This window comes from Rutilus rutilus (genome assembly GCF_951802725.1).
Source record: "Rutilus rutilus genome assembly, chromosome: 1".
NCBI lineage: Eukaryota > Metazoa > Chordata > Actinopteri > Cypriniformes > Leuciscidae > Rutilus > Rutilus rutilus.
The window spans coordinates 17,623,364-17,650,624 of record NC_140209.1 but is presented as its reverse complement, the minus strand read 5'-3'; the positions used below and the strand labels follow the sequence as shown (position 1 = coordinate 17,650,624).

General features: G+C 40.7%; 1 protein-coding gene and 1 long non-coding RNA gene across 3 annotated transcripts in view; both read left to right on the top strand.

Annotated features, from left to right (window-relative positions):
- Nucleotides 1-27,261, top strand: part of LOC311291565 — a 116,774-nt gene that overhangs the window by 64,612 nt on the left and 24,901 nt on the right. The window lies entirely within an intron of this gene.
- On the top strand, nt 249-21,465 carry LOC311291038 (GTPase IMAP family member 8-like). Its single transcript, XM_084409877.1, has 3 exons — nt 249-447; nt 12,945-13,583; nt 19,447-21,465. The coding sequence occupies exons 1-3, from the start codon at nt 420-422 to the stop codon at nt 20,394-20,396; spliced, it is 1,617 nt and encodes a 538-aa protein (XP_084266003.1). The 5' UTR covers nt 249-419; the 3' UTR covers nt 20,397-21,465.

Genomic DNA, 27,261 nt, shown 5'->3' with positions numbered 1-27,261 from the left:
CAAGCAGAGAATCAGAACCAAATACGTATTGCGCACAAGTTTTATTAACTAAATCACAAACATAACTAATCTAAACATACAACATACAATCACACATTTCCTTTACACATTTCCTTCCATAGGTTGTGGTCTTTGTAACAGTGTTTAGTTTACCAAAACATATAATATGTTGCAAAGGAAGCCAGAAACAAAGATGAACATTCCTCCTCTAACCGGTTTAACAGGAAGAACAGACACTAACTGAAGGAGGAGTTTTTCATCACAAACAAAGTGGATGTAAAGCTAACCTCAACAGCTACTGCGCTCTCAGTTTTTCTTTTGAGCAAAACCTCGACAAGTTTCATTTAAAGAGTGTGATTTATTAATGTTTTGTTTGAAGCATTATTCTTGTGATTTATCTGAAGTTTCATTCACTAAAGATGGCGGAGGGACCTTCATCACCGACAGGTAAGAAATATCTTCACACAGATTTAAAGAGACTATAGGCGCTTTTCCACTGCATGGTTCAGCGCGGCTCGGCTCGGTTTGTTTGCTTTTCCACTGCAGGTTAGAACCGCTTCAAAGTGGGTGGGATTATAAACTGATCCCTTGAATGCATTACTCAAAGCTTTTCAACACGTTGCACAAGAGATGCGTGGTTGGCGGTTACAGCCGCGGATAAACCGCGGATGACGTGACGAAAAATATTATTTTAATTAAATTCGGGTGGCTGGCGGGCGGTTGAACCATCAAATGAAAAATATATGTATACATTGTTAAATATTGTTATCTGACTATACCTACATCCAAAAAAATAGGCATTGTCTGATAGAGGTATCAATAAAGCATGGGTGTCAGTTTGGTTTGAAAATGTGCTGGGGACAGAGACGCATTCGGAAGTGCATTTTCAGAAGTGCTGGGTACAATGACGCATTCATTTTTTTCTCTCTTTCGCGCAGGTTATGTTTTGAAAGACGATGTCCTGTAGCTCAGGCACGGCCCCATTTTTCAACAGGCCCACCCAAAACTTTCAACAACAAAAAAAACGTTTACTAGGCTATATCACTGATTCTTGAGAGTCGGGACAAAACACACTATATCAATATTAAAATACACACTATATCAATTAGAGTTATATGTTTCTGCAGAGAAAGGTCTTAGCTATTTAACCATGTACAGGAACAGGTTCTAAATAAAAACACATTTTTAACCCCTTAACGCCTGAATTTATATAGCTGTATATAAAAAAATGTTTTATGTGTGTTTTTGCCTTTTAGTAGATGGTAAATAATGTTGAGATTATCAATTTCACTTTTGCACAACAAATAAACAGAAATTTTGGTATGTTGCAAATTTGCGACAACAGGCATAATGGTCAATTTGGGGTCAATTTGGTATGTTGCAAATTTGCAACAGCAGGCATAATGGTCAATAATAAGATAACAAAAACACAGTAAAATAACAGTGACATTTTTTTATTCATTCACCCTTTTTTACTTATTTATATAAATCTGCAACAGCAGGTATTCAAAAAGAATTATGACCACTTTCATGTCACCAACACAATATACACAAACGTTACTGTTAAGGCTATAGGAAACATTGCATTCATTTGAATTGTAGATTGATTTGAATTGTAAATTAAGTTTTCAAATGTATGTTGCTGAACCTGAAAGAATGAGAGGGAATGCACAGAAGCAGTTCTTTGTACTATAACAATGTAACAATGTAACATAACAATGCTACTCCACTCTTTAATTATTTAAGGAGCAGGGGCCGTGAAACACCTCTTGGGTAGCCCCAGGGTTAACCTCCACACACACACACACACACACACACACGCACACACACGCATTCACGCACACGTGGACACACATGCATACATACATACACACACATTTACTCATGCACACACACACATGCATACATACAAACAGACACATGCACGCATTCACGCACACATGGACACACATGCATACATACATACACACACTCAGGCATGCACAACAATGTAACACAACTATGTTTTTCTCACTCGTGGAATGCACAGAAGCAGTTTTTGTGCTTGTTTAGGCACAAGTGAACATCACATTTTGTACACTTGAAGTAAGTGTGGCCCGTGCACGTAGGGAATTTGCAGCGTTGCCGCACACTGTCGATTTGCGGCCAGTGACCCACAGCATCAACACGGACATCTTGTGTGGGAATAGCCTTAGTTGGTCCCCTGCGCTTCTTTTTGAACTCTCGCTCCACGTCAGACGAAGGCCGCCCCCTCTTTTTGGCTGACAGATCTTTGCCTTGCATGCAAAGGGCCTGTGCAATGGAAAGCTTGAAAGCCAGCAAGTCCTTCTGCTTCTTCCGTGGAACATTCATATTGTCACAATCACGCCGATAGAGCAACCAGCCGTTGACAACCACCATGTCCACGAAGTGAAAGAAGAATCGGTGGTAGTACTTCTTAGATCTGATGTGGATGCGGTAGTAGGCGATTAGGGCATCAAGTGCATCAACACCACCCATGAATTTGTTATAGAGGGTGATGATGCTAGGACATTCCACAGACACTTTCTTCCTTTGCTTTCTGTCCCACCTCTCTATGAAGGAAACAGGCTGGGCACTTGCAAAAGTGCTGGCTACAATCACCCCTCTGTTGTCAAACCATTTGACAGCCCTAACCTCCACACGGTCAACAACAGCCTGTTGCTCCTCATATGTCCCTCTTCCTTTCTTTTTGAGCTTTTCGTCTCCGCTGAAACTGCAGCCTCGCAGGCGATTTTGCCGCACAGTGGCAAGGGCTGGTATCCCCCTGTTTGCAAGAGCTACAAACAAATCGAGCGAGGAAAACCAATTATCAAAGTACAGAAGGTGGTTGACAGAGCCTTCAATAACTTGTACAAGTTTCAGCACGACGTTCCCGCTTGCCCCTATGTCTTGTGAACCTGGTGGAGGATCAGATTTCCCTGCATAAACCTCAAATGAGTGCACCAGGCCTTTTGTGTCACACAAAACAAAGATTTTGTATCCCCATTTGTACGGCTTTTTGGGGATGTACTGTTTTAGAACAGATCTGCCTTTGAATGGCACCATTTGTTCGTCAATTGACAGCATCTGATCTTGAGGCAGAGCTTGGAATTTTGGAAGCAGGGAATCAATTAGTGGCCTAATTTTGAACAGCCGGTCACTGTTGTTGGGTGCCGAGTTGTCATTCAAATGAAGGGAATGTTTAATTTCTTCCCACCTATCACGAGGCATCACATCAGCCACCTGCTCTATACGACATGCATTAGACCAGTAGATCCTAGAGCGAGGTAAGCGGATAATACTCATGTACAGAACAGTTCCAATGAACTGCTCCAATTCTTTCCGATCTAATTTCAAGGCATGGTTTGGATTTTCTTGTGTGCTGTACAGATTGCTCTGATTGACAATAAGATCCAAAAGTTCAGTGTCAAAAAACTGTCTGAAATAATCAACAGGCTGTCTGATTGTGTCACTGTCTGGCAGAGCACCTTGCCACACTGGCACTTTTTTTGCAGAGCTCTGAGTCTGTTTCACCGTCTTCCACACCACTTTGTCTTTGTTTCGTCTCTTTTGTGTCTTTCTTGCAGCTTGGGCACTGGTGCTATCAACCTCCTCCTCAGTGCGGCTGCTCCTCACACCTGCAGGGGTCAAAATTAACTTTTAGAAATATGAAAATCTTTGGATAATCTATGGATAAACTGGCGAAATTCACTAGCTATTCAATAGGAAATCAGCATATTCAGTCTAAAATCTAGTACCAGCCAACATAAAAATTAACCAGCATTTGGCTGGTGCTGGTGCTAATTTTCAATCCTGATTCACCTGACTTGACAACATTTTCCTCATCACTGCTGCTCCAGTCGCTCTCACTGTAGCTCTCTTCATCACCTGGCTTTGGAACATATTCCTCATCGCTGTCTGCACTATCGCTGAGACAACTATCCTCACTTTCCTCTGGGGGAGCCCTGACGTGAGTTTGCGCTTTTACGCGCTTGCCGTAAAACACGGAAGGTTTCATTCGGATCTGCATAAAAATAAATAGCTTTTGTATTCATATCCCAGCATTGTGTCTGTGTACAGACTATTGAAAATAAATAAGCAAAATACAAAGGATTACCTAGATAAGCCGTCACGAAAAGCGTTTTTTTATATATTTCTATATAGCGCTGGTTAGCGGTCAGCATTAGGCTTATGGCCTACTGTCGCTAATATGCTACAAAGCTAAATATTACAATAACTTCAAAAATACTTTTCACACATATTTCACCTCATTACGTCGAGTGTATAAGCACACAATAAACAGGTGAGTATTTTTTATCTTAGCACAACTTACCTTATATACACCTCAGGATCAAACTTTCCCGACTCATATCCATAAATTTGCGACCGGAGTAATCCTCGTGCGTAAACAGGGAATAAGTATGTCACTTTGCGATCCCACTAGAAACAAGTGCTTGTCGAAGGTTCCTAGGTCCGTAGCGAATATGCACTAACCGGCATTGGGGGAATGCAGACGCTATCTCGGCTGGATGATTGAGTCAAACGGTCTGTCGCATATTTATGACACTAGGCGTTAAGGGGTTAACAAATAAACATGTTTCCCTTCAGAGCTGGATTTGTATCAACTCCGTCAGACACACTAAAAAGTATACAATTTTAATTATTCCAATCCAACAAGAATCTAAAGTTCTGAAGTATATTGTAATAGTGTTTAGTTACTCTGATATGTAAAAAAAAAATACAATATATAAACTTAAGTTGTGATTTCACACTATTCTGAAAACTCGAAAAAATGAAAAATATTTGCATTTTCAAACTTTGATTTTAATTTCAATATTGTAAAAACAAATTCCTTAAATAAATAAAACATAAGAGGATGTAGATCAGATGGTCCTTTATTACAAAAACAACATAAATTGAAGGAAGAATATTTTTCCCCCAAAAAAATTAACAAAACATACATCCAACGCTGTTGACGAAAAACTGACGGTGTTGACAAAAAATATGTGTGCATTGCTAATTATTGAACAGATGTGCTTTTTAAACACTACTACTAAAACTACTCTTTGTTATTAGAGTATTGCAAAGCAAACTATAATAAACATATTGCATATACACCGTTTCCAACTATTATAAATTACACCGTTTCCAACTATAAAAAAAAAAAAAAAAACAATAAGTTAAGTCAAGTCATCTTCATTTATATAGCGCTTTTAACAATGTAGATTGTTTCAAAGCAGCTTTACAGAGATAAACATATAATTAAAGGTAAGATTGTTTTGGCTTTATAGCGGTTCTTTAATAAAGTTATTTTCCAGCTAAAGTTAGTTTTGATTGATTCGCTTCCGTCGCAACGATCATTTGTTATTAAATTAGAGGCCGCTAAGACGACACCATTCCCTCTACACAGACTTTAAACGCGAACCTGTGATAAACGCTGATGGCGTTCACATGCCCATTAAGAATTGGTTCTATAGTTATGTGCATTTGAATATATGTGCGCAGGTTTGTAATTCCCTACAAACCAAGCCTAAACAAATTACTGGTGTTTCCTTATAGTTTTGATTAAGAATTTTATTTTATTTTATTTTATCAATTTGGGGTAGACACGCAAATTTAGTTTTCCCGACGACGCTTTATAAGGGAAACCAGGGGCCCACCTCCCCCTCTGTTTTCATCTACACTCTTAGAAAGAATGTGTTAAAAATGACACAACCTGTGTTAAATTTTGACACATGTGTGGGTGAGCTCCAGGACTACTAGTTTTGTGTTAATTTTAACTCATTCACTGTGTAAGTCATTTTAACACACAAATTGTGTCATTTTAAGCGAAAGGGCCAGATGCAAAAATATTAACCATTTAATCAATAGTCGAGTACAGAATGCATGTGCAGACAAAGTACAAGACAATGTGTCAAGCTCAATGACTGGACAGACTCACTGTACACTCTCAGAAAATAAAGTACATAATTGTACCTTTAGGGGTACAATGGCTTGTCACTGGGGCTGTGCCCTCAAGGGTACAATATTGTACCCTTGTGATTTGTACCTTAAGAGACCAGTCTTGTACCTGTGGTGACAATTATGTACCTTTATTTAACAGTTCAAAAATGGACCCTTCAAAAATGGTACACAATTGGCTTTGACAGGGTACTATCGTTGACTAATGATATATATATATATATATATATATATATATATATATTACACACACACCGAATTAAAATCAGAATTTATTAAATCCTTTTCATTTTCACATTTTCCAACATTTCATTTTAAACTCAATGTCTAACTGTGACATATAAATTATTATCATCTGAGTAAGAATCATTTGCCTGAAAGTCCATTTCATCTCCTTTCATCTCGACGCCGGTTACTTCTGCCTGCTTCTGATATTTTCTGAAGGACCTCCTCGGTTGAAAGTCCTGTAAGAACCATGAGTAACCGTGCTCTGACTTCTTTTCCACCGATGGCCAAAATAATGAAAGACCACAAACTGGACATTCTTTTAAATGGAGATTCAAGCAGCCAATCAGGGCTGGCTCTACATACACTCTCAGAAAATAAAGTACATAATTGTACCTTTAGGGGTACAATGGCTTGTCACTGGGGCTGTACCCTCAAGGGTACAATATTGTACCTTAACCTTTAAAAGAAACGGTACATAGATGTAACTTTAATGCTTTTTGATCCTCAAAAAGGTACATATATATACCTTGAGGTCCAACAGCAAACACTCCACACTGTAAAAAAGAATACATTGATTTTATTAATATATAATTAATAAAAATGAGGCAACAGATTACAAGCAATATTTTTAATTAAATGTAACAAATTAGAATTGAGTAATAATTAATCAAATGAATTCCTTAAAAGTTAACCATTTAAAATGAGTAAAATGTACAAAATATCTTTTATTGCCAACATTGAAGACACCTGGTGTTAACAAGCAGAATCACTGAAGGAGAAAACCATAATTAAAGTCACCATTGTGGAGATCAGTGTGTGTTTTAGTTGGGCTCTTGACCCTTAAATCATTTACTTTAAGTTTTGTTTGGCTGCTGTACATGAGTTATAACAGCCAGATGAACAAAGAGAAAAGATGATCTGATGGTGTTGGTTGTGTTTTAACATAATCATTATTTCACAATCATTTGACCTGAATCACTGAACCTCATATAGAGTCCAATTTATGAGTTAAGTTAACTTTATTAATTACAGCAGTATAATATTTTTAGCCTTTTCAATGAAATCCAAATGATCAAATCAATAATAAAAAATAAATAAATATGTTTTTTTTTTTTTTTTTTTTTTTTTTTTTTTTTAGGCACAAACACACATCAAGATTTTGCGTATGAATCTCAGCAATGGTGACAAACAGATCACCTCTGAACATAAGCTCATTATTTATTCATGCAGCAATGCATGATGGGAGCCATGAATGAGTTTTGATTGGTGGAACCCAGAATGCACTGCAACATGCTTTATAAATGTCACCATTGTTGAGATTCACAGGCTGATTATTGATGTCTGTGTGTCTCCTTTTTATGTAGGAGAAACTTTTTAGAAATTATTTGCCTTACTTTGTAAGAGTTAAAAAAATATTATGCCGTACAAGGCCAGTGCTGCTATAATTAATATAGTTCACCTAACTCATAAATTGAACTCTATGAGTTCAGTGATTCAGGTCAAATGATTGTGAAATAATGATTATGTTAAAACACAACCAACACCATCAGATCATCTTTTCTCTTTGTTCATCTGGCTGTTATAACTCATGTACAGCAGCTGAACAAAACTTAAAGTTAATAATTTAAGGTCAAGAGCCCAACTAAAACACACACTGATCTCCATAATGGTGACTTTAATTATGGTTTTCTCCTTCAGTGATTCTGCTTGTTAACACCAGGTGTCTTCAATGTTGGCAATAAAATATATTTTGTAAATTTTACTCATTTTAAATGGTTACCTTTAAAGGAATTCATTTGATTAATTATTACTCAATTCTAATTTGTTAAATTTAATTAATAATATTGCTTGTAATCTGTTGCCTCATTTTTATTAATTAGATATCAATAAAATCAATGTATTCTTTTTTACAGTGCAGTGTTAATTGAACTCTCCTGGGAGTTCATATGACTCCAGACTCAAGAGTGTTAAAGTGTTAAAATATGAGTGTTAAATTAACATTAATGATCTAATTAAGTGATTCACTGAGTGATGATTGACCATTATTGAAGACACCTGATGTTAACAAGCAGAATCACTGAAGGAGAAAATATATATTTTTTAAGACACCGTTATGGTGATCAGTGTTTGCTTTAGTTGGGCTCTTGACCCTTAATTCATTCACTTTAGATTTTGTTTGGCTGTTGTATCTGAGTTATAACTGCCAGATGAACAAAGAGAAAAGTTGATCAGGTGGTGTTGGTTATGTTTGGACATAATCATAATTTGATCTGAATCATTGAACTCATTTAGAGCCTAATCTCAGTCTTTTTTTTTATTTATTTTTTATGATTTTTGACAGCTTACAACAGCATAGCACAATGAAACTTCTCTCTGCTGTGCCTTTTTTTTCCAAACAACAACAACAAAAACCCCAACATAGAAGACAACATAATTAGACATTTAAGGTTAGCCAATTAAGCAGTTTAAATACCATTAAACAAAACCAACAAAAGACAAACAAAACAAAAGATAAATAACTAAAAATAAAATAATAATAAATAAAATAAAATAATGAGTTTAACAAATAGGATCAGATTTTCAGCAGTTAAGCTATCACATTTAAGACGTGGCTGATTTTTCATGACATGGTATAGTGCACATTTTGAAAGTTTCCATATATTTTAAGAATGGCTGCCATGCTTTATTAAATTTAGACAATGAACCAGTTAGAGTACATCTCATCTTTTCCATGTTTAAAAACCTCATAATGTCAGCGATCCATTGGTCATGTGTTGGGGGATGTTCCTGTTTCCACCTTAAGAGTATGAGACGCCGCGCAAGCAAAGAGGCAAAAGCTATAGCGTTTGAATAATGTTTAGTTAAAGAAATGTTAGAGGGTACTACCCCAAAAAGTGCAGTCAAAACAGAGGGAGTGAAACTAACTCTATACACCTCAGAAAAAGTGTTGAATATAGATGTCCAATATTTATTGAGATTAGGACATGTCCAGAAGGTATGTAAAAGTGAACCAATATCTGCTTTACAGCGATTACACATTGGATCACTATCTGGATAAAACTTAGCCAACTTCTCCTTAGAAATATGCAAACGATGAAGGACCTTAAATTGAAGGAGTCCATGTCTGGCGCAAATAGAGGATGAATGCACCCTCTTCAGCATAGAGTCCCAAAGATCATCTGATAAATTTATCGCCAAATCTTTTTCCCAGTGAGCTTTAATAATGGAGAGAGAAGGGGTGTGTATTTCTAACAGTAAACAATACATTTCTTTAATCACTCCCTTCTTATGAGCATTTATATCAAGAATATTATCCAGAGGAGTTATCTCTGGCAAGTTAGGAAAGGTTGTGAATCTACTAGCTATAAAATGGCGTATCTGCAGATAACGGTAAAAGTGAGTACCAGGTATATTAAATTGGTCAGTCAACTGTGAGAATGAAGCAAAAATTCCATCTATAAAAAGGTCTTTTAAAGTCTGTAAACCTTTACTGCCTAATCTCAGTCTTAAATGTATATTGTTGATTACAGCAGTCCTGTGATTCTACAGCAAATGATTTTCAGCATTTTCAATATAATCCAAAATATTTCTTAAAAATTGTTCTGATCAAAAGACTGTGAAAATTACTTTATGTAGACACACTGACATCAATAATGAGCCTGTGAATCTCAACAATAGTGACAATAATAAAGCATGATGCAGTGCATTCTGGGTGCCACCAATCAAAACTCATTCATGGCTCCCATCATGCATTGCGGTATGAATAAATTATGATCTGAATTGTCTTACTAATTTCCTTTCCCTAATTGAATATTCTGTTTGTCACCATTGTTGAGATTCATACACTGATTCTTGATGTCTGTGTGTGTCTAAAAGAAAGATTTGTTTAATCAGAACAACTTTTAAGAAATCTTTTAGATTATTTTAAAAATTCTGGATCTTATGCTGTAGAATCACAATGATGCTGTAATCAACAATAGTGATGGGATTTATGGCTCTTTGAGGGGATCCGTATCTTGGCGATCCGTTCCTTTCAAAGAGCCGTTCAAAAGAACGGCTCTTTTGGCTCTTTTTATATATTTAGTCAGTTTTAAGAAGCCAGCTTGGGGGCATCTCATTTTATCCTGGAAATAATCACTGGGAGGAATGATGAGGTGAGATTTGTAGTCAAATAATTAAAACTCAGATATCACACACCAATATCTGAGTTTGAATTATTCTGAAATATTGATTATTACCTCATTTGTCATGTGTGGACTATATTCCATAGGGTTGCACAACATCCCTCTGCTTAGACAGTGACATCACTATTTTGGATTTACCTTTAGTACAAAGTGTGTGTATGTGTAAAGCTACGTTGACTTATGTTATTCATACAATACCTACTCACAAATAAACATCAAAAACAAAGCCGGCTGCAATGAATTTCTGTGCAAAACAGCTTTTACTACAAACACTTCCACACAAGAACATTTTGATAGAAAACAAAAAATATTTAAAGTTTTAAATATATATACTGCCGTGCACAACTATCATCATGCTGTTAGGCAGTAGCACCCCTGCGCTGGGTGCACCCCTCCCCGACAGAAAAAGAACGACAGAAAGAACGGCTCCCCTCCAGCCGCGACTCGGCTCCCATCATTCATGTTTATGAGCCGTTCAAAAGAATCGGTTCGTTCGCGAACATCACAACTCTAATCAACAATATACATTTAAGTCACAGATTAGACTTTAAATGAGTTCAGTGATTCAGGTCAAATTATGATTATGACAAAACATAACCAACACCACCTGAACAACATTTCTCTTTATTCATCTGGCAGTTATAACTCCGTTACAACAGCCAAACAAAACCTTATGTTAACAGTTTAAGGGTCAAGAGCCCAACTAAAGCAAACACTGATCACCATAACGGTGTCTTAAAATTTTTTATTTTCAGGTGTCTTCAATAATGGTCAATCATCACTCAATGAATCACTTAATTAGCTCATTAACTTTAACAAACTTCATTGTTAATTTAACATTCATATTTTAACACTCTTGAGTCTGGAGCCATGTAAACTCCCAGGAGAGTTCAATTAACACTGGAGGTTTTGCTGTGTTATAATGATTTAATATCAGTAAATTGACTTACAAAACTTGTATTTCCTTTATTTCAAGGCTACTCAAATATAGTGATAAGTTAAAATCTACCTTAAATGATGAAGGTATCATTAAAACCGTAATTTTTACTTATTACTAATTTTTTACTAATTACTTAGCAGAGGCTGTCTTTTGATATTGTACCTTAACCTTTAAAAGAAATGGTATATATATGTACCTTTTAATGCTTGGGGACATATATGTACCTTGGGGGACAGAAATGGACTCCTACTGTACCCCTATTTCTGACAGTGTAGGCAAGGCTCATGTAGGCATATATAATCAACATAAAAGAAAAATGTTGTGGAATGTTGAAGTGCTTGTGAACTGGGGAGCTGACATCACAGTTTTCTCCAGACCAGCTATATATAAATAACTTTTTTGTATGAATGTAATCTAGTACATATTAAATACATGAGTAAATAAAGTTAAAAATGTGAAATTAATTATCAAGTAAATTAATAAAAGGGACACCTGTGGAGCTACATCGCAGGTGGATTGGAAGACGTGCTTAATTATGGTTTATCCATTTTGCAACTGGAGGTAAGAAAGAGTCTCACAGATCAGAATTCTACTAAAAATCGGACAAAAAAAAAAAATCGCACAGTGCATGTCCAGCCTAAGGCAGTTCAAAATGTAGTCCTATCTTTGGGTCATTCCATTCCCTGGGCAGGCAGAAAGATGCTGAAGTGGCCCTCAGTGAAAATGAGTTTGAGCTGTACAGTATTCTATCCTTGATCTTTAATTGGTCCCACTGCCTGAAAATCCAGATAGCAACATTGTTTCGGCCCAGATCCGGCCCACATCTGGCACTTGTGGAATACTGATCTGGCCCACATGCAGCGTGGAATGATGGCACTTGAGTGGGCCACTCCTGTTTGCCAGATCTGGGCCACAAGCAGGCCATAGCAATGCCACATGTCAGCCAAGAGCAAAGAAATAAACCAGAACTGGACCTTGTGCACGGCTGCACACGAAAACCTCACAACGCCCACCCCTGTCGGTGATTGGTTGGAACACTATTTATTTTGGTTGAGTGGTGGTGAAACCAATTGTTTTTGTGTGCAGATCTCAGAGGCTGCCTACAGAGACGCAGTTTTTTGACGGCCTGCTTATGGGGCGGGCAGCTAGCAGATTGTTAGGAAAGATTAGATGCATGTGATCATTTATGTTTGGGCCTGAAATCACTGATACCACCTTTAATATGGAGGGAGATGGAATCTGTTTTTCTTTGCAAGTGAGACAAGAGCTGCTGCAGAAATAGGCCTGTGTGTAATTTTACTGCTCATATTTTTGTTTAATAAAAATGTTGAAGATGTAGTAATGTTTAAGTTATGTTGATGTTGACTAGCAAACTCAAATAATTATAACAACAAATTAACAGATTAACAACAAATATATTTTCATTTTTTTTATTATTTAATGAGTTTTAATATGATTTAAATATGATTTTTAGTCTTGTAAAAGTCTTGTTTTTTTCTATACTTTTCTTTATATAAGAATGACTTAACTTTGCCTGTTTATAATATCTATAAATAAAATTATTTTTACATATCATACTATATATATATATATATATATATATACATACATACATTTTCTGTATCTTTCAGAGATGTCAGTGATCAGCTCCAGTTCAGATGATCCAGTGATCCGGATTCTTCTAATGGGCAGGAAGGGTTCTGGGAAAAGCTCATCTGGAAACACTATACTGGGAGAAAAGAAGTTTAAAATTAAAAATCATGAGTCTGAAGTGTGTGATGGTAAAACACAGAAAGGAGAGAAGCAGGTGTGTGTGATTGATTCTCCAGATCTACTGGATCCAGATCTGAATAAGGAGAAGCTGGAAGAACTGAAAGAAGAGCTGATAAAACTATGTTTAGCAGGACTCAGTGCAGTTCTGATCACCGTTCCTCTAGAAAGACCTGTGCAAAATGAGGAGGAGATCCTGGATTTCATTAAAGGTTTATTTGGTCCTGAAGTTCAGTATTACATCATGATTTTGTTCACACATGGAGATGAACTGGAGGATCTGGAGGAGACCATTGATGAACATCTACAAAACCATGTAGATCTCCAGCGACTGGTGACTGAATGTGGAGGAAAGTTTCACTGTTTCAATAACAAGAGTAAATCAGACGATGAGATACAAGAACTACTGCAGAAGATAGAAGGAATGATGGTGGAGAAAAAAGGGAAATTTATCATGAAACAAACGAGGAGATCAAGCATGGATGCTCCTGAGGTCTTTTGTAAGTGCCTTTTACATGTTGCCATTATAAATGACTCCAAAAATACAAACATATGGTGATTTGTTCACTAAGTGCACAGTAAAATCACCGGTGTTAAATTAACACCACTCAGTGTTCATATGGGAACCACCACCAGGGTGTTAAAGTAACACTGAAGCAGTATTTGATTTAATCAGAGTTGTATAGTCCAGGGGTCAGAAAGTAGAAGTCCTGCCATATGTTTATTCCACCTATGAACTCAGTCAGCTGATTTCACTAATTAGTTTGATCTCCTGGCTGAAAAACAGCTAATTAGCAAATCCAGGTGATTGGAACAAAATACTGAGGAGGACTTTTTTCTTTCTGAACCTGGACTTTACACCTCTGTTTGAGTATTAACAGAGGTTTAGATGTTGATGATTTATTGTTTCATTTAAAGTTACCGTGATGGTGATCAGTGTTTTCTTTAGTTGTGCCCTTGACCCTAGCATTAGTTTTCTCTGGCTGCTTTATCTCTGTGTTTATAAGACATGTTGAATAAGGTGATGTTGGTTATGTGTTGATGATGACATAATCACCATATAATGGCCTGATTCACTGAGCTCATAGAGTCTTATCTTTGATTATATGGGTTATTAATTGCTGTTGCAGTACATCAATTTTATATTAAAATTTTTTAAAAACATTGTGCACAATAAAGGTTTGAATTACTGTATATCTCAGACACACACAGACATCAAGAATCAGCATATGAATCTCAACAACAGTGATGATAAAAGTGCAGTGCATGATGGGAGCCATCAATTAAAACTCATCAATATCTCCCAGCATGCATTGCAGTGTGAATAAATTATGCTGAATTGCCTTAGTATTTTCTTTTATTATTATTATCTGCTTTTATTTTTGCTGTTGTTTTTGTTGCAACTTTTTAGTAGCTTCTTTTGTGATGTTCAGAGTTGTATCTGATTATTTTGTTGATTGTCACCGTTGTTAAGATTCATACGCTGATTCAGATTATTTGTTTGTCACTGCTGGCTCGAATTCAGCAGGGTCACAGAGCTATTATTCTCAAAAATGTGAAATATAGTAGTAGTAAATATTCCTCATACAATGAATTCTCAATAAATAGCCTGCAGCACCTGATGGTATTTTCTCTCTGATTTTCATGCTATAATGAATGTGTTTTATAAACACACAGTTAAAGCAGTCAGAGAAAATCTAAAGTTGGCTTTTCAGACCAGTACCAGCTCACTGAGCAGCGGTGGCTCGAAGCGAAGGGAACTGCAACAGTAATGAACACCAATGCAGTCGGAGGTCGCCCAGGCCTCTGTTAAAGCATGCCCTTCATACATGGCTCCTCGGACACAGGCTGAGGTTTTGGCAGCAGGCCGGGGTGATCTGTTGTCACACAGGATGTGCTGCTCTGCCACGGTCACCTCGGGACTCGAGCTTAAGCCAGTGCTGAAGTGGTTTTCATACGGAGGAAGCCAAGTGGCTGCATCTGCCATATGATATCTGCCAAAAATTATTTCAGTGGGACCCTTTCTCACTTCTGAATTAGCACTGACCAGACAGACCGAGTCCATCTCCATACTGGAACAGAGATACTCAGCCCGTGGGCGAGATTACTCTCTCCCAGTTGACCTGAGGACCCAACTGGCTATGGAGCACTCGAAGTGTAGGCCTCTGTACTGATACTTCGAACCCTCAAACGCAACGTGCAGGATGGCCTGTGGTGCAGAAGGTTAGAGATCTGAAGTACATGTCATTCAGGTCAAACGCTGCAAACCAAGCTTCAGGGCGGGGCTTAAAACTGCCACTCTGTGTAGTAACTTGGACAGAGGCTTTCATAGAAAGGGCCCATAACAAGTGACACAGGGCCAAGATGGTCATGACCCACCACATACTGGGTACATGAAGAACGAGTTTGTAAAAACTGGCCTTCATATCGGCTGGAGGAAGCGGCTATATCGCGTCCTTCGCCAGTAGGACAGCAACATGCGCGCGCAAGACAGGGGCACTGCTCAACACTAGGTGTGATGAATATCACTGAATTTTCAGGAGCAGATCTGCTCAGGTAGTGCTATCACTGAGCTTGAGCGGAGCCGAGCGACAATTAATCGCATAGCCGAGTCTGACGGTCACAGTCTGGACGGGACTGGTTGGGAAGCTCCTTCTGCTTCTACGAACCAGGCCCAGGCCCAGAAGACCACAGACGTACCCGAGGTGGAGCAGCAAAGTGGAGGTCAGGGATGTGAGTGTGCAGTGCAACACTTACCTGCTTTCACTGGGTGGCAGGTGATGCATGAGAAGGCGGATGACCAGGTCCGCGAACGCACCAAGCTGCCAGCTGGCGACCAAGAGGAGGCTGAGGGGTGTAAGGCTATGAACGGTCACACACCGCCAGACTGGTCCTCTTGGGACCCAGAAATAGGGAAGTTTGCTCTTTTTTTTTTAAAATGTGGGTACCGCCAGTTTTTACAGGGGGCAGCGGCAGAACAGACACACACATAACAAAAAACTTATTTTTTTTGAGGGAGTGGATCAGTAGCCACTCCCAGAGCAACCACCCCATCCCTGGGTAGCCCGTCCAGGTTCAACGTTTCCGCTGTCGCTTACCACCTGGCTTGGCAGCGGGAGTGGAGGCGGCCGCAGACGGACGCCCTCGGCGATGGGCAGGCGGAGGATCTGGCACCGGCGGACGGGTGAAGGCAGCAGCGGGCCACCGGGGCAGGATGTACCGGATGGCCTCCGTCTGCCTCTGGGCGGCAGAGAACTGTTGGGCAAGATTCTCCACCGCGTCGCCGAATAACCCAACCTGTGAAATGGGAGAGTCCAGGAACCGAACCTTGTCCGCTTCTCTCATATCAGCCAGGTTGAGCCAGATGGCGCTCCTGGACATCGCTGAACCAATCGCGCAAGCTGCAACCTTGATCAGTTTCAGTGCAGAGCTCACCCATGAGCTCACAGTCTAGACTACCCTTGTGCATGTTCATGAGTGCCTGGGCCTGGTGGACCTGAAGCAGCACCATGGCATGCAGAGAGGAAGCGGCTTGCCCACAGGCTTTGTAAGCCTTGCCCATGAGAGCGGACGAGAACTTACAGGCCTTAGAGGGGTGACGAGGATCACTTCTCCATGAGGCAGCGGCCGTCAGACACAGTTGCATCGCAACAGACCGCTCCACCGGAGGGATAGCCTCATAACCCTTAACCGCTTCCCCATCAAGGGTAGTGAGGGGGGAGGAGCTACTTAGGCAGTTTCTGGCAGAGAAAGGTGCCGTCCATGCCTTCGTAAGCTCCTCATGCACTTCAGGAAAGAAAGGTACCGAGAAACCAATCATCCAACCGAGACGGTTCGGGACACGATGGAGGGTTCAGCGCGAGCCCTACCGCCTCGGCGGCCTTTTTCAGCATAGCTGACATTTCTGGATCCGGCTCGGGCAATGATGGTCTCCCAGAGGGAGGCAGCGCAGCCGAGTCGTCATCTCTAGAGGCCAGCTCCCCTTCTGATGCTGCGATAGACATTCTATTCTCTGAAGCCCCAAATGAAACTACTGGTCGGTCCGCTACAGAGGAACCAGCGCGCTCATCTGGAAGCTCCTCCGGATTGCCAGAGAAACATTAAAGTTAAACACTAAAAGGTCAAGAGCCCAACTAAAGCAAACACTGATCTCCATCATGGTGACATCAAACTTTATTCTTTTCAATAAAACTTCAACTTCTAAACCTCTGTTAATTCTCAATAAGAATGTTAGTATGAAAGAAATAAAGTCTGGATTGTAATAAGTGAAGATGCTGAGATCCTGAGAGATCTGTTAGTGTTTAATGTTCTGTTGGGGTTTAAAGTGTTTCTGTATGGTGTGTTTTGTGTGTCACCATTGTGTTGAAGAGTAGAGCCGGAGCTTCAGTCCAGGATGAGCCTAGAAACACTGATGATATGCTGCATGTTGCTTTAATTAACTGACAGTAACTGTGTAGTTGCTGATGCAGTGATGTATAGTCACAACAAATCATGCATATAATTAACTGCATGTTTTTCAGTAAAAAAAAATCAGAAAATAAATGTGAAATAACTGTTTTTTAACTGTGTGTTTCTGTTAAAGAAGATTTCTGTAAAAGTATTTTGCACTTATTTAAATTAGGATAATTTACTTTATTTTTACGGTTTTTGTTTGACAGCCGCAGCTGACAGTCCGTTTTTTTACGATTTTATTTTTTACAGTGTAATTGTAACTCAATACATTTCAAGTCACGCTAGTGTGCATGCGTCCACTTCCGTGTTTATACCCGCGCTGCGGGGCGGAGCGTGTAATCACGCACGCCAATGTTGAATTGGCTTGATTAAATAGTAGTACGAAGAAGACGTTGACTACATCTGACGTTCTCGACTGAAAGGGAACTGGATGACTAGCAACTTCCTATATGTAATTCTGAAGAAAAAAAACAGAGATTCTAATTATTGGAAAAAAATTTCCTCATGTAATAAGTGAGGAATAATTGACGACAGGCCGTTGAATTATTAGAAAAATAATGCACACCCGAGGTGGTAATGCGGTCACGACGCGAAGCGGAGAGGCCGTTACACCTCGGGTGTGCATTATTTTTCTAATAATTCAACGGCCTGAAGTCAGTTATTCCGCTTACACTACAGTTACCACACCTCGAAACATTGTTCAGATTATGTATTTCAAGACGTTTGTAAAGTTTTTGTCATTAAAACGCTCTTGTATGTAGGACTAATTTCTTACGCGTCTAATCCCATGCCTCCGTTGCTAATTCCAAAACATCATTTTAGAGTTAGTAACGGAGGTTTGAGCCACTGATAGCAGACTAATGCTGGGGACACACGACTAGCTGACACATTCTCTGACTGTTTTCATCGACTGCAGCAGATTTTAAAGACCGACTTTGAACACAGACTGAACGCACTGAACACGCATTTGGGCATGATCAGTCATAAGTTTCAAATGACATTCATAACCGGCCTTAAAGTGTGTCCCCGGCTTTATGCAGTTATTAATGCAGTTATTAGAGAGATATGTTGCAATAATGAGACAGAAAAGCATGTGTGTCAATATTATTATTTATTTATTAATTCAATTCGTTTGAATTAATTTGTTCATTCTTTTTTTTTCTTTTCTATTATTGACAGATGACAGTAGACTAGCCAAATAAATGAAACACAAAGCCCTTTTAACAAGTAGGCCTATCAATAATTATTTATTTGTTATATTATCTGCAATAAAAATCTGTGCTGCAGGACTATCCATTTATTTAGCCTATAGGCCTATTCAGTTTAATTTTCTATTGATTATAGATAGGACTATATACTTTATTTATTAAAATTAAACTGCATGTTTCCATTGATTGTGAAGCTAGACATTGAAAATTGCAGATCAAGCGCATGGGGCTAAATGTTTTTTCTTGTTATGAATTGTATCCTATTTTCCGTTATTACAGTTAACTACGCGAAGTGATATGGAACTGTAATGCGGTCAAGATCTGCCTGGAACTACTTTAGCTGTGCGTTTCCCTGAAAATAATGCACACCTTAGAACGTTCGTCAACCAATCAGATTCAAGCATTCAACGGCCCTGTAGTATAATGTATAATACTTGATGGCTGCTCTGTCAAGTCTTCGTCGTCGGTTAGGAGCCTGGGTGTGCTCTAAGATACCAATCTTTCATTTGAAAGTCAGGTGTCTAGTTATGTTAATAACTCAGTACATTAGCTCATCCATGAACATGATTTCCTGTCCGAGTATTGTTGGATTCTTTTCCGTCGTCTGTAGAGGGGAAAATTACATATTGTGCCTTTATTTGCCTTTATCAGTGATTTGATCTTTCTGCCTTAGTTTCATTTGATAATTTTGTTTTATTTCCAGATGCGGGGAAAGACCAGATCAGGCTGGTTCTGCTAGGAAAAACTGGAGCTGGGAAAAGTGCCACTGGAAACACCATCATCGGCAGAAACGTGTTTGAATCTTCAGCCAGTTTAAACTCTCTGACGAAACAGTGTCATTCAGAAACTACAGTGAGGTTTAGTAAAGAGATCTCAGTGATCGACACGCCTGGACTTTATGATACTGAACTCAGTGAGGATGAGATTACAACTGAAATAGGAAAATGCATAACGTTCGCATCTCCTGGGCCACATGCTTTTATTATTGTCATTAAAGTGGGTCGATTCACTGAGGAGGAGAAGAATACAATAAAGAAACTTAAAGAAGTGTTCGGAGAACAGATGCAAAAATATTCCATGATCGTGTTCACTCACAAAAATCAGTTAAAGAAAGGAAAGAAAACAATTGAAGAGTATCTACAGGAAGGTGATCCAGCTCTTAAAGAACTTGTAGAGAGTTGTGGAAACAGATTCTTCTGTCTGGATAATAAGTCTGCCAGTTTCCCACATATCAAAGATCTGATCAGTAAAATAGAGAAGATGATGGAAGAAAATGGATACTTTTCAAATGAGATGTTTAAGGAGGCAGAAAAACGCATTCAGGAGATCCAGAAGCAGATACTCAATGAGAAAAAAAAGCAGCACAAACAGCTAAATCAAACAGAATGGCAAGAATTATACTGGCGTTTAGCAGAGGAGTCACGACATGAAGCTAAGAAGTCTTTTTCTGACACGTTCGTGGGAGAACTTCTTATGTATTCTAATGTGAATGTATCAGATATTCGCAGAGCACTGGAGAAGGTGACCCTTGAGGAGAAGGAGAGCACCATAAAGGAGGCTGAGAGCAAAGGATTCAGACATGCAGAGGCCATTTACCTTGCAATCACTGCAACAAGAAAACTAGTAAAAGAAAAAATGTGCACAGTTCAGTGAGAAACTTGTAAATGATCATATACAGAAGACAAACACTGAATTACCCTGAAAATGAATGTCTATACACTTGCTGTGCCTAAAGTATTGTGTGCTTCTTCTTCTATCATGTTGTTAACAATCTAGTAGTGCTTTAATTGATCATGGCTTTGTCTGTGCACTGTTAGACCTTGCCAGGCTTTTTTACAGTAAAATACTGGCAACAGTTACTGTAAAAATGCACTAAATTTAGAGTTAATTAATTTCACTTGTAGAAACCGACTGCCTTAAATGGACCAACTGTCATTTAAATGTATCAACTAAAATTTATAATGCACAAATAATGTGAGCAAAGAATTACTGTGAACTTAATCATTTGAAACCATTAACAAAATATTGTACATAAAAAGATTTCCACTAGACCAGCAACTACACAGTCACCGTCTGTTAAATAAAGCAACACACTTAAAAAAATAACAAAAAAAATAGACCGTACAGTAAACTACTGGCAACAGTGTTGCCAGTATATACCTGTTTTATAACTTACAGTTTATTACTGTTAAAATACATTTCGTGGGTGTGTCTTTTTATCGTACACTGTTAACCCTTTCAACCCCAGAGGAAAATACATACTATAAAGAGTAACAAGTAACATTGACGCAGTGTTGCAGTGAGATAATTAAGTGAATATGTAAGTGATTGTTGAGCATTAGTGATGAACACCTGCTGTTAACAAGCAGAATCACTGAAGGAAAGAGGAACCAGAGTTGTATAGTCCAGGGGTCAGAAAGTAGAAGTCCTGCCATAGTTTATTCCACCCATGAACTCAGTCAGCTGATTTTACTAATTAGTTCTCTCTCCTGTCTGAATTAGCAAATCCAGGTGATTGGAACAACATACTGAGGATGACTTTTACTTTCTGAACCTGGACTTTACACCTCTGACTACATGTCAGCCAAGAGTAAAGAAATAAACCAGAACTGGACCTTATCTGAGCCACAAAATCTGTGTATCATCTGTGTATGAAGAGAAAATAAGACATTAAATCTGTGAAGATCTCAGCAGAGGAGGATTAAACAACTCCACAAACAGCATTACCAGCTTTACTTATTACTAACCAGACTGACTTTATTCACTGCATGAATGTCTACATGAGTATGTGGTGTCTCTGATAATGATAATGGATTGGCATTCCTATTTATGACAGCATGTGCTCGGGTGCCAATTAAAATGACTCCTCTGTTGACATATTGTACAGTGCCTGTGCATCAGCCAGGAGCCATCAGTAGGAAAACGTATTGGACCGCTTATGTGGGCAAACAACTGTACAGCATTTGGGATAAACAGGATAGAACAAAAGTGGCGACTCAATGGGGTGAGCTTGAAATAGGCAGATCGTAGGTAGTTACTAAATGGAACTAAACACTCCCACACTGCCTTGGGTCAACAATTAAGTTACAGTTTGTAAACACAACATTCAAACATGGCCCCTTCTTGGAGGCAGAACAGAGGAGCAAGCCCTCTCCCCTGATATGATATGAGTTGCACACCCAGCCCAACCAACTATACCAGCGGAGATGAGTGATGAGCTATTGTGTTTGTGTGTGTTTCTTATGCATAAATGACATTGTGTATAAAAAATATTAAAAAAAAAAGTATGCTAGTAGATAACTGGCTGTAATTTGCAAGCAAATTTAGCCATTTTCAGACTAGCTCACCAATAAACAATATTTATGTGTCTGTCATGGACTGGCTGAGGATGAAAATTAGGTTGAAGTTTATTAAACAAAACAAAAGAATATAATCCAACATGAAGATAATCTAAACAAGTGAAGGCAACGTAACGGTTTGTATGAAACACAAACAACACCAGACCAAGAGGAGTGAGGAAAGGAGGAGCAGAGGTGCAGCCGAAGCTTCTGAAGTCAATGGCGGAGGTAGAGCGACGAATGACCAAGGTGGAGGCAGAGGGACGTGGTGGCCAGTGGAGCAGGAAGGACAATGGTGAAAGAAAGTGAGAATCCAAGGCGAAGCCGACTGGTCAATGGGGAGGAAACTAATAAGGAAATGAGGAACAGCTGTATGAGAATCAATGAAACAATGAATAACCATGCAAGCATAAAATGGTAAGGAAACCTTGAAAACTAAACAGAAAACACAACAGGTTGTGGCAGTGTCATCATACAGTATATATATATAAAATGCCTTGCAATCTGAAGTCAACAAGGCAATTGCAACAGAAGCAAACTGTTTTTGTGTCAAGGACCAAAAACTTAGCGGAGGTTCCCAAGGTTGACACAGATGATTTTTGGAATGGAATGACACTCCTGCTGTCCAAAGGTTGCAGCCCAGAAATGTTCCGAACGCAGGAATTATTTTTTGTTGTTGTTTTTTTTTTATTTTTTTTTTACATTGCAGTTATTTTTCTTACTTGACTTAAACTGAAACCAGACAGTATGCACCTAAGAAGCAGATCCTTGAATGCTTTCCAAATCCTGTCAGCGCTGAAATACACAAACTCTAGATTTGTTATGGCACCCTGGACCCGCACGACTCCTTCCCCCTTCCTTTCCTTAACTTGTACTCTTAATAAACATTCATCAGAGTAACTTCCACCTTCAAAATTGTATTTGTGCCTCATCCTTCAGCACACTTCTACAAAGACTTATTCCCTCACAACCTCTACAGGCAGCATGAGTCAGTGTATGCTGATAAGGAAACATTTTCTGGTCTTTTTTAAGATGCCTTCCTGCGGCTCGTGCAGAGCCACACTCAGCGACGGGGACCGCCACGTGATCTGCGTTTCCTGCCTGGGTGAGGAGCATGCAGTTCTCGCGCTCGCTGACGGCGGCTGCCCTCATTGCGAGCTATTGCCCATGGCGACTCTGAGGACTCGCCTGGCATTTTTCGCCGAGACTGCTCCCCCGCCCGCCGCGGTATCGCGCCGTAAAAAGCGCCGTGCCTCGCCGGTTCGCCCGCCTGCTTCACCGGCTTCGTCAGCTTCTCTTCCTGACGGACAGCGGCCGCTGTCTGCCGCCGCTTCCGTCGACATCGCTGACGAGGAAGCCCTGCCGGGAGAGGATGATTCCTGCTCTATCCTGGCGTCAGGCAGTGAGGACTGGGCGAGCTCTGAGGATCCCGCGCCCCCTGCCCGCACATGTGAGTACTCGCACAGGCCGCGGCGAGCCTCGGCCTCGAGTGGTCTTCGCCCGAGCAGCCCGCTCACAACCAGCTGGATGGCTTTTTTCTGCCCGGGGAGCGCGCTTCGCCTGCGTCCAAACCAGCGCCTTTTCTTCCTGAGCTACATGAAGAAGTCGCTAAGTCCTGGAACTTTTTCTATTCAGCTAGAGTGCGTCCATCTGTTTCTTTGGCATTCTCTGCAGTTGATGATGCCAAGAACAGGGGATACCATTCGCTGCCGCCGGTCGAAGAGGCGATAGCGGCCCACTTATGCCCGCCCTCCGCTGGACGGCGCGCTAAGCTGGCCCTACCCTCAAAAGCTTGCCGCACAACGTCAAGCCTGCTCCGCCGCACTTTCTCCGCCGCCGGGCAAGCTGCGTCAGCGCTGCACACCATGGCCACGTTGCAGATCTTCCAGGCCGATCTCCTCCGAAAGCTGGATGAGAAAGGACCTGACGCGATCTGCGTGCCGGACTTAAGAAGCGCCACAGACCTCGCTCTCCGTGCGACTAAGTCTGCAGCACAGGCCATTGGACGGAGTATGGCCTCTCTCACTGTAACCGAGAGGCACCTGTGGCAATCGCTCTCATATCGCACGATATTGTTATGCGCATCTCGTCAGTAAAGCCGGTTCCTTGATTAGTAGTAAATCGCCATCACCTGATTTCAGATGGAGCGGCATTTACTACACAGCAAAAACTCCAGTGTTAAATTAACACTCAAGAGTGTTAAAGTTAATGAGATAATTAAGTGATTAATTTAGTGATGCTTGAGCATTATTGAAGACACCTGATGTTAACAAGCAGAATCACTGAAGGAGAAAATCACAAATTGTAAGCCACCGTTTTATTGATTTATAACAGTCAAATGAACAAAGAAAAATGTGATCTGATAGTGTTGGTTATGTTTTGCAGTGGCTGCCACCAATCACAACTCATTAATGGCTCCCATCATGCATTGCGGTATTAATAAATTATGATCTGAATTGCCTATGTAATTTACTTTTCGTAATTGAATATTCTGCTCGTCACCATTGTTGAGATGCATAGACTGAATTTTGATGTCTGTGTGTGCCTAAAAGAAAGATTTTTTATTTTTTTTAAACAACTTTTAAGAAATCCTTTATATTAGGCCTACATCTAAAATTCTGGATATTTATGCAGAATCACAGTTATTCTGTGGTCAACAACATAAATTTAAGTCAGAAATAAGGAAATAAGGAGTTCAGTGATCAAGCTCAAATGATAATTGTCATAATATAACAAACAACATCAGATCACTTTATTCTTTGCTCATCTAGCAGTTATAACTCAGATACAGCAGCCAAACAAAATCTAAAGTACACATAAAAGGGTCAAGAGCCCAACTAAAGCAAATACCCATCACAATAATGGTAACTTACAATTTGTGATTTTCTCCTTCAGTGATTCTGCTTGTTAACATCAGGTGTCTTCAATAATGTTCAGTCATCACTAAATTAATCACTTAATTATCTCATTACCTTCAACACTCTTGAGTGTGGACTCATACACTCCCAGGAGTGTTAATTTAACACTGGAGTTTTTGCTGTGTACAAAGAGCCGTAGTTAACTGACAAGCTGAGCCATATCGCATTAATTATCGCTGGCGATACGTCCGCGATATTAATGCGATATGGCTCAGCTTGTCAGTTAACTACGGCTCTTTGTAGTAAATGCCGCTCCATCTGAAAGCAGGTGATGGCGATTTACTACTAATCAAGGAACCGGCTTTACTGACGAGATGCGCATAACAATATCGTGCGATATATCGCCCAGCCCTATCTCAGAGATAGCCGAGTCCGAGCGCACCGCTTTCCTCGACGCTCCGCTTTCTCCCGCTGGCCTCTTCGGATCCTCCGTGAAGGATTTTTCGGAGAGATTCACCGAGGTGCAGAAAGCGTTGCAGGCCATGAAGCACTTCCTCCCGAAGCGCTCCAGCTCTGCAGCAGGCCGTGCGAAACCGTCTGCCCAGAGCTCACAGCCCCAGCCACCGCCCACCGCCGCCACTTCGCAGCGCCGTCAGGCCTGAGGCGCGAGACCGCGCTCTCGCTCATCCAGCCGCCGCCCTGCGGCCTAGGATTGTGGTGAAGCCCGAGGCCCCGAAGTCGTCCTAGCACGCCTAGGAAAACGACGGTGTTCGAGTCCCGCTGTGGCCGGACTTCCACCAAAGCTCTTCGCTCTGTCCAGTTCCAGCAAATGTGACTGGTTCAGTGTTTTCTGCAGCCAACATTCCGGTTCCGTTGCCCGCTTGCCTGCACACAAATGCCGTTTTCACGGCTACCCAGATAAATCCCCAAGAGAGTGTATTTTCTGGTGTCCCGGCCACGGCCGATGGTGTTTTATGTGTAGAAAAAATGCCCACTGCCCAGTGCCCATCTCTACAAGCACAGCCCGTCACACAGGGCTCGCGCACATAAAATCGACTCAGATCGATTGCGCATTAAACGTGGTAAATGTGCCCACTACCCAGTGCCCACAAACACTACGTTATGCATGTCCCAGGGTTTCTGTAAAAACGAAACCAACGTGCATTCGCTTCACTCAAGCGAACAATGCTTTCGGTGTGGTAAATGTGCCCGCTATCCCGCGCCCACATCCACACACAGACATGACAGTTCCTACGGGACTCGCCCAGCCCTCCCCCTCTCGGTTGACCGCCGCAGAGGAGTCGATACAGCAGATACTTCCTGGTATCGAAAAAAGACGGGGGTCTCAGACCCATACTAGATCTAAGGCAACTGAACAGAGTGCTTGTGAAGCGACAGTTCAGGATGCTCACGACCAGAAAAATCCTCGCGCAGATTCGCAGAGGAGATTGGTTTGTGTCAATAGATCTGAAAGACGCGTATTTTCAAATGCAGATAGCGTCACGTCACAGGCGATTTTTGAGATTCGCCTTCGAGGGCCAGGCACAGTCCTGCCGTTCGGTTTATCCCTAGCACCCCATACATTTACGATGTGCATGGATGCAGCGCTCGCACCCCTCAGAATGCGGGGCATGCGAGTACTGAACTATTTGGACGATTGGCTGATTCTAGCTCAATCTCGCTCAGAGCTCACAGAGCACACGACCATTTTACTCGATCATCTCGAGACTTTGGGTCTCAGAGTCAATTGGGCGAAGAGCTCTCTGTCCCCCAGTCAGACGATATCTTTCCTGGGCACAGAGCTGGACTCGCTGTCCATGATAGCACGACTATCACCACAGCGCGCAGTAGACATTCAGCGCGCAGCGAACTCTTTCTGCTGCGGCGCATCTGTCCCGCTCAAGAAATTTCAGAAGATGCTAGGTCTCATGGCCTCAGCATCATCAGTGCTCCAGCTGGGCCTGCTCCGAATGCGCCCACTGCAGTTCTGGCTGAAAGCGCAAGTCCCACGCCGAGCGTGGACATCCGGTCTGCTTCGTCTCAAGGTCAATCAGAAGTGCATCGCAGCTCTGAAACCTTGGAAAGCGAACGACTGGTACCAATCAGGTGTAAGCCTGGGTCCATCTTAGAGGGTGAGGGTGGTGTCTACGGACGCATCCACCTCGGGATGGGGAGCGCTGCTCGAGGGCAGACCGTTCTTCGGCCAGTGGTCAGAACGGGAGAAGCTTCTGCACATAAACTGCCTCGAAATGCTGGCAGTAGACAACGCGCTGACGTGTTTTTGTCCCCAAATAAAAGGACGCCACGTCCTGGTCCGCTCGG